Source organism: Gekko japonicus, unplaced genomic scaffold (genome assembly GCF_001447785.1).
Source record: "Gekko japonicus isolate JY-2015 unplaced genomic scaffold, Gekko_japonicus_V1.1 scaffold1022, whole genome shotgun sequence".
Lineage (NCBI taxonomy): Eukaryota > Metazoa > Chordata > Lepidosauria > Squamata > Gekkonidae > Gekko > Gekko japonicus.
In genome coordinates, this window is record NW_015177040.1 from 259781 (window position 1) to 270850 (window position 11070).

The 11070-nt window shown below is 48.9% G+C and overlaps 1 protein-coding gene across 1 annotated transcript in view; it reads right to left on the minus strand.

Moving 5' to 3' along the window:
• Positions 1–11070, minus strand: part of SRPX2 (sushi-repeat containing protein, X-linked 2) — a 29345-nt gene that overhangs the window by 15425 nt on the left and 2850 nt on the right. Inside the window, exon 2 of the mRNA XM_015428024.1 lies at positions 7891–8028. Coding sequence (XP_015283510.1) covers positions 7891–7960 — 70 coding nt within the window. The 5' untranslated portion in view covers positions 7961–8028. The remainder of the gene's footprint in view (positions 1–7890; positions 8029–11070) is intronic.

Here is an 11070-nt window from a genome sequence, read left to right on the forward strand (position 1 = left end):
AATGTGAATGGAGGCAAAAATAATCTTTGGTGGTGAATGACCGTAAATTAATCTGCTGGTGGCATTCCAGGTGTATGAAGTCACACTTCCACTGGGGGGAGGGCATAGTTCGTTCTTCCCACTTTCCCAAATCCTTCCAGTTTTCACTTGTGAATGTGCCAAAATGTCTTTACCTGATTTTAGTGGTCATGCCTGAGTTGGCTGCATAATTGCTGCATTAGCCTTGAAACCGCATTTTTCCTAAGCGGATTCCCAGATGTTTCAGTTGCTATGGTTGATATCAATTTTAAGAGAAAAATGCTAAGAGTCAAGCCTGGCTAACTGCCATGCTGGGTGAGATGAAAGCCCTCCTCCTTCCCCAAGTGTGGCCTGCCTGTGATGATGCATTAGGATTAGACGAAAGTCATTCTACACAGGATCAGAGGCACTGCAGTCTATGTGGGTATTTCATGGGATTCAGGAGGTGCGCCCACAGGCTGGGACTAAGCGTCAGTTCAGCCCCTGGATAAGAGGAAGCATGGAAGCTAGCTGGGAAATGAAAGACACTTGCTGGTTTGAAATGACTTTTGTTTCCTTTTCTAAATTTAGCTGCCAGGATTGATTTATGGACGAGATCTGCATGGGGTGGGGACTTTCTTTCCTCTTCTGCAGTATTCTGACTGGGGAATGCATATTTATCCATATGGGGGGGGGGAATGAGGGTGGTACCCAGGGGTCATTTCCTGCAGGAGCGCACAGGAGCGGAGCTCTGGCAGTAAGGAGCCCGGGGGGTGGGCACATGCAACAACCCCCCCCCCCCCCAATAGCTAGCAATCCAAAACAGTCCAGTGGAGCCTGAGCGGTGGGTGTTGCCTTCTGACACACTTCCGCTGATGCCAGGGTTTGTGGTATATGCAAATAAGTTATGCTAATAAGTTATGCTAATGAGCTCCTGCAACTCTTTTTCTACGAAATGACCCCTGGTGGTACCTATAGCGTTTCTGCAGTAGGAGTGAAAGCAGCTCAGGGCTACCCTTTTCCAACCACACAACAGCAAGAGAGGAAAGGGTTACAGTCTCCTCCTTCTCTCCCTGTGCTGTTCTCCTCTTTGATAATTGGAAGAAGGAAAGCCAGTTTGGTGTAGTGGTTAAGTGCGTGGACTCTAATCTGGGAGAACGGGGTTTGATTCCCCACTCCTCCACTTGCACCTGGCTGGATGACCCTGGGCAAGCCGTAGTTCTGATAAGAGCTGTTCTTGAAAAAGAGCAGTTTCTATCAGAGCTCTCGCAGTCCCACCTCCCTCACAGGGTGTCTGTTGTGGGGAGGGGAAGGGAAAGGAGTTTGTAAGCCGCTCTGAGATTCCTTTGGGTAGTAAAGGGCAGGGTATAAATCCAATCTCCTCTTCTTCTCCTTTTCTATAGTGTGGCTGAGCCCTGCATTAATTGCTATGCCCCCCCCATATGAACTGCTTGATTCCCCAGCTCCCATTCACAGGTGTAAAAGAGGCCCCATCTCTTTGCTTAAAATATTGACATCCTGCCTTTGCCCTTTACACACACTGTTCTCTTCTTCTCTCATACACACTATTATATAGTCAGACAAAATAAATAAAACTGCTCAAAAGCTGTCAACCAATGAGAGCCGAAGAAACAGCTAGCCGATAATAAAGTAAAGCAGAAAGGCCCTCAACCTGTCTGTCACTAAAAAAGAGCGTTGTAATAAAACTGTTTTAAATTGGTGCCAAGGGAATGTCTCTAGGAAAGCTACTATACAGACCGGGTGCCATTACTGAAACGGCTGTGCATATTTTTGTTTCAGGTTTTCCCCCCTCCTAAACATTCATTTCATTACATGCATCTAGGTGAAAACGTTCTTGGACTGTATTACTTCACACTACAAGCAGAGGTTCACATCTCCTTCCTGTTTTTTCTTTTAAAGATGTTCACGTTGTCTGTGTTTTCTGTTAAATTTCTATGTTCGTCCCATATGTGATTGCCACCTCCTTCAGTATGAAATGGTATGTTCCAGGAATGTCTTTACCACAAGATGAATTTTGTCTAGACTGGGCCTCCCTCCTCCTAAGGTGACACTATTGTTCAGCAAAGTAAAGCTGCTGAGCCAGAGCCCAGACTTTACATTCGCCACCACAGGGTTCCCATGGTGATTGCGTGTGTGCTATGTGGCACAGCTTCCTGTATTGTACCATCTTCAACTTCCCCCTGCCAAAGATCTTTGGTCTTCAGCCTCAGGAATGTGGGATGTCTGTCATCCCAGCCCTTGAAAAGAAAAGGCTGAGCCAGCCTTCCTGAGATATCTCCAGGGACCATAAGTATGGCCACCATGGCTGCAACCCCTCCTCTCTGGGCTGGAATTCTGAAATCAATACTGGCTCTTTCCCGTGCTAAATTTATTGATGGTGGTTAGGATTATTACCAATGCTGGGCATTGGAATTCCCAGGTACATCCTAATAAGAATGAATGGCTGTCCAAAGCTTATGACCCTCTCTGAACAGTAAAACTAACTGCGCTGCAATGTCTTGGGAATATAAGGTATGAAGAATAAAGCTTTGATTAGGCATAGTAGAAGAGTAATGCATAAAATAGTACGGTCTGTTAAGAAGTCAATGTCAGTCAGTTGACTTGCAAACTGAATATTGTTTTGGACAAATTGTAATTTATGTAATGATCAGGGGTCGTTTCATAGAAAAAGAGCTTGGGGAACTCATTAGCATAACACATTAGCATATGCCACACCCCCTGGCATCACCAGAAGTGTGTCATAAGGCCACACCCCCTGACATCACCGGAAGTGTGTCATAAGGCCACACACCCCGCCCCCAACGGTCCCGGCCGCCGCTGCCGGCCTTGCCTCCTCCTGACTAAATGAGGGCCGGAAGCGGGGTGGCCGGAAGCGGGGGGCGGGGCTTCGTCATGTGCCCCGGCCCCCCGTACCTCACCCGGGGGAACTGCGATCCCCCACGATCCCCCCCGAAATGACCTCTGGTAATGATGCTACAATGGGGATATGCTTTTCAAAAATAAAAAAGTGTGTGTGTGTGTGTGGCAGGGTGGGTTACAAAATTGTCTCTTTCATGTGTGGCTCGTAGCTGTATGCCCAGAGGTAGATCAAGCCTGTTTCAATCAAGCCCAGCATCTACTGACTAAAAAGGTAAAGGTTCCCTTGCTCGAAAGCCAGTCGAATACTCAAGTATTTATTATGCTTTACTCTTCCTCCAAAGAGCACAGGGAGGCAGTCCCCCAGCCAAGCAGCATACAAGAACAAACCTGCTTCAGCAGTGCCATGTGCTTTCAGCCAGGTTGCCAGCCCCCAGTTCTTGGGAAGGGCGGGGTTTCCCTTGCTTCTGAGGGCTTCAATCCACCCCTGACCAGCTGGCTGGCAGGGGAATTCCTGCCCCCAAGCCCCTCCCCCACAGCGAACCACCCGCCCGACCACCCCTCTCCCTCCTCTCCTGCATGATTTAAAGGGCTTCAGCTGCTCTGCAGGGACCACATGGCCCACCTACCAACTGGAGGGCCCTTTAAATACAGCAGAAAGGGAGAGGGTGGTTGCGGGCCGCATGCTCGCTTGCAAAGAAACAGTGACCCTCCCACCCTGCTCACAAAAAGACCCTTTAAAGGGTCTTTTTGTGAGACGAGCATGCGGCCCACAACCACCCATCTCCCTCCCTCCTGCCCACCCCTGGAACACCCCCCAAATCCCCCTGCCAGAGCAACGAGGGGACCTGGCAACCCTACTTTCAGCTCATTCTCTGGCTCTGTTCAGCTATGCCCGTGTCCCCAACCTTTTTGAGCCTGTGGGCCCTGTGATTCTGACACAGGGTGCTGGGTGCAGTCACAATACGGCTGCTGAAGTAGGTGGAGCTATTCACAAAATCCCAGGGAGCAAGGTTATATTATATATAACCTAGCCCCACCCACTTTCTAAGGGGCTGTGGTGCCCATGGGCTCCATGTCGGGGACCTCTGAGCCAGGGCTATTTTTGGGCAGGAACGCACAGGAATGGAGTTCCGGCTGGCTCCCGAGTTGGCCACGCCCAGCAGGGACTCATTAGCATAATAGGCCACACCCAACAGCAGAAACTCATTAGGATTGGCTACATTAGGGGTGTGTGGCCTAACATGCAAAGGAGTTCCTGCTACAAAAAAAAAAGCCCTGGGTTTTGACAACAAACAAGGTAAACAGAATAAGAAGGGAAAGGTTGGTGTGGCTGGATGACCACACTTCTGGTAACATGGGGGTGCGGCCTAATGTGCCAATGAGCTGTGCTGTCTGGGGTGTGGCCCAATATGCTAATTAGTTTCTGCTGTTGGGTGTGGCCTATTATGCTAATGAGTTCCTGCTGGGCTTTTTCTACAAAAATAGCCCTGCTCTGAGCTATGCGCACCCAAAGCCAAGTAGCACTGCCATTTTGGGTGACCTATCTACCACTCCTTAATGCATGTGCTGAAGAAGTCTTGGGAATGAACATGGGCTGAAAATGGAGTAAAAAGAATGCTGTTTCCAAAGAAGTAGGAAGTACACTAGTGAAAATCACTAACCCATTCAAATGCATTCGAGGCATTCCTAAACGTTTGTCTCTTTGTGGTGCCCAAGAGAGGAAGGAGGTATGATTCCCTTTCCCCTTATTGTGAAGAGAAACAGGTAAAACCATTAGCTGAGGAGAGGAAGAGAGTGCCTCACGTTCACTAGGGAACTCTAGAAGTTTCCGTGGCTGGCTTGCACGGTCCTCATTGTGTCACGGTGCTCACCTCTAAGAATGTCAGTCACAGTTAGCGGCTATCTCTGTTTTCACTATCCTGAAACGTGGTTGGGAGCAGAAAACAGGCCAAGGTTGCCGTCTCGGCTTTTTCTGGCGGAGCTCCTGAGCTGTGTGATACGGGCAGAAACGCTTGAGCCTTTTCTTGGCTTGGCGAGTCACGGAGAAACGTCTCGTTCCAAAAATTCTTCCCGTCATGCATCTATTAAAGCTGTAGGAGTCTTACCAGAAGAAAAAAATTATCTACGGGAAAGCTCTTTTTAAGCCTCACATACATCCAGCTGTGCTAGTCTGCTTCAAGATCACAGAGAGCTTTAAAATATGACAGGAAGAACCATGACTGCCTCTCCTCAAAATAGCTTCGCTTGCTACTGGTGGCCAGCCACGGATGGGTTTTTAATATGACACACGAGCCAAGGAGCTGAAGCGCGCCGTCTCAGCTGAGGAAGGAAAGAGGCGCGTTCTCTGCTTACTGTCTGTAACCCGTCCAGACAAACCGCCTCTTGCCAAGTACTCACCCTGCCAGCCACAAACAAGGGCATGTGGAAAAGTTTAGCTTTTGCGGCCATGAGGGGGAGGTGAGTTATTCACTCATCTCAAGAGATGGTCCTAACCCCAAAGATTCTCACCCATCCTCCCTCCCCACCCCCACAGCAAGGCAGACGCCACTACAAGACCAGGAGAGGTTCTTAAGTGTTGATTCATTGCCTGCTGACTCTCCCCTTTTGGTCACTCATCTCCTCTGGTTCCTTTGACCAAGTTGGCTGCTGTTGAGAAAGAACCAAACTGGTATCTCGTGGCCAGTAAGCATGCGGCTTCTTTGAACAGTTGCCAAAAAAGAAGACAAAGGCTGCAATCCTGAGAACGCTTTCCTGACAGTAAGCTCCATTGGATAAAGTGGGACTTACTTTTGAGTAGACCTGCCTAGGTTTGCTCTGAACGTCTAGTTTGGTCCCAAAATAAAACATCGCTCCCTTGCGTCTCCGAAAACAATATGCTCTTCTTTGTGAATATAGAAAGATAATTGAAAACAGAGAGTTGCCTATCCACAAAGACACGGCTGATGTGGGCCTATCCCGACAAAGATCCCGACACCCAGCAATAAGATCTGCACAAATCCTGCAATCACAAAATTTCGATCTAGGGAATGAATGGTGGTGAACATGGGTGCAATCAGTTCCACCCGATATCCATAACCTGATAAACACCAACTTTGACTTGCCACGTAAACTATGGAAGACAGCTAATAGAATACAAACAGGCTTGGGCAGTTGTGCAGACCTGTTGTTTTAATGGGGCAAAATACCAGGACCCGAATGTGATTGTGGTGCAGGCCGCCAACCAATTATCCATCTGTCACAGGAATGTGAGCGTTTTGCTTTCCAGGGAGATGTGATGGAGCTCTTTGAACTCTCCCTAGTTGCGAGTGAGGTTATTAATACCTGTGGTGAATTAAGATGATATTTTCCAGCAATAGTGGAAGGTAACACTGGCAGATGCTGTTTCATAGACAATGGCAGTGCTGATTCAGCTAACCATGGCTAGTACTGTACTAGGCTTACAAAGTGGCGGCGGGGGATCCGCATGTCTTCACAGGATCCCTGCCTCGGGGACGGCGACACACGTTGCACCCGCCGTCGCCAGGATGTGATGCTACGCGTCGCTCTGGCAACGGGACTCCAAACAGCCCCGTTGCCAGAACGACGCGTTGCGTCACATCCTGGCGACGGCGGTGCAACGTGTATCGCCGTCCCCGCGGCAGGGATCCTGTGAAGACATGCGGATCCCCCGCCGCCACTTGGTAAGCCTATACTGTACAGAAGAAGGATGCAATAATAAATCACCTTTTTGCGGGGTATTTTTCACATATGCATGTGAGTGTGTGTACACCTGGAAGTAATGGTGACCTCTGGTGCACCTGGACTATGTGTGCACCTGGAAGTCACGGCGACCTCTGGTGACTTGTCCTTACTGGCGGCCAGGAGGATATTCAGAGAGGTGGCTGAATAAGGCCTGCCCCCACCTCCCAACTCCTGGTATTCCTTGGAGGTCTCCCATTCAAGTACTTGCCAGGCTCAGCCCTGCTTAGCTTCTGAGATCTGATGAGATTGGGCTTGCCTGGGCTATCCAGGTCAGAGCAATGGTAAGCCACTTTTGATTAAGTCTTATTTCCCCATCGCAGGGATGCACACACACTGAGTACCCATTGAATTTTTCAGCTGCCTGACGGGCTGAAATTCAAAAGCCAAGTTTTTCCTGGCATTGAGCCAGAGGTTCTCCGCTTGCTAAATTTCTTGGCTGCATAATAAGCAGGAAAAAAGCCATTTCTTTTTTTCCTGGCGGCTTTACCTGCTCAGTTTCTTAGCAGGAATTCTAAAGTTGAGAGCTCTTCTCAGTACAAATGATGCTACGCCTACTGGATTTCTGAGTGTTACCCGGCTGCAATGCTCCCTCTAAGCTGTGGAGTCCTGTGAGCAAAAATTCTACTGTGTGAGCTACTGGCATTAAAGTTGTGAGCGAGCGATTTGGCTGCTGCATAAATTAGTTTGCTCTGCAGCCCTCCTTCCTGAGCTAAGACAAAAAGGTGTAAGCCAGAGGCTAAAAAACTGTGAGCTAGCTCACATTAGCTCAGCTTAGACGGAACACTGCTCTGCTGTCAAAGGCAAGAGGATCTTGCCAGCAAAAAAAGGATCACTCCTTTTGAGGGCTTTTTTTGGTAGAAAAAGCCCAGCAGGAACTCATTAGCATGATAGGCCACACCCAACAGCAGAAACTCGTTAGCATATCAGGTCACAACCCTTACAGTGCAGCTCATTAGCACATTAGACCACACCCCATTGCCCTCCCAGTTGTGGGGAACCCGGGCAAGCCAGCCCTTAGACAGGCTGGGGAAGGCACGGGGAGGCATTGAAATGCCTCCCCGATCCTTCCAGGGCCCCCCTAGCCCACCTGCCTTGGAGTTGCTGGGGGGGGGGTCGCTCTCCATGCCTTCCCTCTGTAGCCACCCATGCAGAGGTTTTGGCTGTAGTGGGTGTAGCCAACTCTGAAGCCAGCTGGAACTCTGTTCCTGTGCGTTCCTGCCCAAAAATAGCCCTGCTCCTTTTAAAAGTCTGCATTGGATAATCAGTGCCTACCTTCGTACCACGTGGATGATGCTACCTTGGCCCAAAGAAACAGCAGGAGGCTGGATGTGCCTTGAAGCATCCTAGAAGGCTGCCGGAGGTATCTGAACAGGGTCCAAGTGGATGATTCTGAGCAGGATACAGCACAAGCTGAGACCAAGAAGAGGAAAAATGTAGTTAAAGTAGCACGGACAATCTAGCAGGCTAACCTTCCAACACTGAAAATGATATAGCATTTACTTCTGAATGACAGCTGAAATGAAACAAATCACACCACATTTTCACATATTTGAAAATACTATCTCCTCATTCATTTCTGGATTAACTTTTGAAACATTTACATTTTGGTTTTCAGACTGAGCACGATACATCAGTTAAGAATGTTAGACTAGAAGGCTTGAGTTCAAATTCCCACTGTGAAGCTCACTGGATGACCTCTGGGCAGTTACTCTGTCACAGCCTAGCCTACCTCGCAGGGTTATTGTGGGAGAAGAAATGGGTGGGGGGAAACATCTACTGCTTTGAGCTTTTTAAAGGAAGTATAGGATAAAAACGTGACATAATGGTTAAATCTGCAGTGTGATGGATAATGGAAACAAATTAAGAGGCATTGATCCAAAGCTGTAAGAACATTTATGCTGAAAATAAATAAAATATATTATTGGATATTTCATGGATCACTGTAAACCACTCTGAACATTTGGAAAGGCGGTATATAACTGAAATGCAAATGCGAATAATAAAAATAGACACTGAACGATCCCTGACTTGGGGAGTGATGAATGTAGGGGAAGGCCTCAGTTCTGATGCATTATGGGATACACTCCAAGTACATATTTGCAGTCAAAAGTGTGGTTTGTTACCTGTGAAGCAAAAGTTTAAAAAATGTTATTTAAAACATTTGTTTGCCATCTCTCCACCTCTTGTAGGACCCCCGATCTAGCGAACAATCAAAAACATTAAAACAAATTTGAATAATAAATATATATGTATATATGTAAAACAAATCAACCAACCACATAAATGGGAAGGGTAAAAGGTAAAGGTTCCCTTGCTCGAAAGCCAGTTGAATCCGACTCTAGGGTTGACGGTGCTCATCTCCGTTTCAAAGCCGAAGAGCCAGTGCTGTCCGAAGACATTTCCATGGTCATGTGGCCGGCATGACTAAACACCAAAGTACACAGAACGCTGTTCCCTTCCCACCGAAGTGGTATCTATTTATCTACTTGCATTTTCTTGCTTTCAAACTGCTAGGTTGGCAGGAGCTGAAACTAGAGACGGGAGCTCACCCCGTCTTGCGGCACCCGGGTCTCGAACTCCTGAACTACTGACCTTCCACAGCCTGCAGTTCAGTGTCTTAACCACTTGAGCCACCGCAGCTCCAATGGGAAGGGACCACCAAACAAAACAGAAAAGTCTTTTCCGGCTAGCAGAAGACAGGTAACCTGGTTTGTATCTGCAGATCACCTGGACCCTCCAAGATCTCTTTCCAGGACTCAGTAAGCAATTGCAGGCTTCAGCAAGCCAGTTTCCCTATCCCCTTCTGCCTTTCCTTTAACTCCGTCTCAACTGAATTGGTTTCACACTTCCCAGAGCACGGCCAGTCTTCACCAGGATGCTTTCTGTTTGTCTTCAGGTTAATTTCAGAAGTCATAGTTTTCTCCATCCTCTGGGAGTTCCCCCCAAGCAAATAGGCAGCCTGGTTTTGCTGCTTTCACAGTCATGTACGGGGTTGCCCCCTTCATTCTAAGACAGAGTGAATTAAACATTCAAAGTACCAGAACACTGGCCCTATTTCACTGGTCCCATTCGACTGCTGTTTATGTAATACGAGCCAAAAGTGACAGTCAGTTCACATGGAGGAATGGGCCGGAGGCACAGGAAAAGGGGGGAAGGTCCTCAGAAGAGAGGCCCACAGCAGGCACTGCCAGTTAATAGCACATCTGTCTAGCTGAGACAACGGTAGAGCCGGGCCTATGGGAAAGATTTCGGCTGCACAGGGAGAGCGAGAGTTTGCCTTCCTTGCCGCGAAGTTTGGCTTCTTGAGATCTGCATTATCATTCTGTGCACCAGCTAGGGTGGCCAGCTCTCGTTTGGGGAACACCTGGAGATTTTGGGGGCGGAGCCTGAGGAGGGTGGGGCTTGGGGAGGGGAGGGACTTAGATGGGGGTAGAATGCCATAAAGCCCACCTTCCAAAGTGGCCATTTTCTCCAGGTGAACTGATCTCCATCGCCTGGAGATCAGTTTTAATCCCAGGAGATCTCCAGCCACCACCTGGAGGTTGGCAGCCTTATCCACCACCCCTTTCAATAGCAATGCAGGAGATGGAAAAAGAAAGGCAGCAATTTAAGTCTGCTATGGATTTGGGTCCATGGAAACGCCAGAGAGCCAAACCGGAGGGGGGAGAGAGAGAGAGAGAGAGAGAGAGAGAGAGAGAGAGAGAAGCAAGCCTGATGGGGGGGCTGGTTGAGTAGCTGGAAATCTTTGCAAATAAACAATGAATAACAAGGCGTCTCTAGCCAACACACAGAAGCAGGCAGCCTACGCGACAGCTTGATAAATGGGAGAGGAGGGAGTGGAACCAAAGCAAAACAAACCAGGGGGTCCAGCTGTTTCCCCCCATTTGGTGCCAGTTTTGTGTTTAACAAGACAAGGAGACTTTGCAGGCAGTGGGCTTTTCTTTGGAAAAAGTGCCCCCCCCCAGGCCCTACAGTGGAATGAAAACCTCCGTACCACCTGCCTCCCTCCAAGTACATGATTGCCAATGTGGTGTTGGGGTCAGAATGTGGGAGGCCTGGGACTTGGGTGGGCTTCAGTCAAATCCCAAGCCCCTGTTATGTTTCCCCCAGGGAGCAGGGTGGAGAGAAATAGGGTTGCCAATCACCAGGTGGTGGCTGGAAATCGCCCGCTATTACAGAGATCAGCTCACCGGGAGAAAACGGCCACTTTGGAAGGTGGCCTCTACGGCATTACACCCTCCCCGTACCCCTCCCTTCATAGGCCCCACCCCCAAAATCTCCAGGTATTTCCCAGCCTGGAGCTGGAAACCCTAAGGAGAGATGTTGTGAAGTTCTGTGTCTCCCTGGGACACGTGGGCCCAATTTGGATCGGTAGCATGGCACAGGCAGAAAGGAGCCTGGAGACCCCCCCCCCCCCACCGCCGCCGCCGCCGCCCAATTTTCCCAATCTGA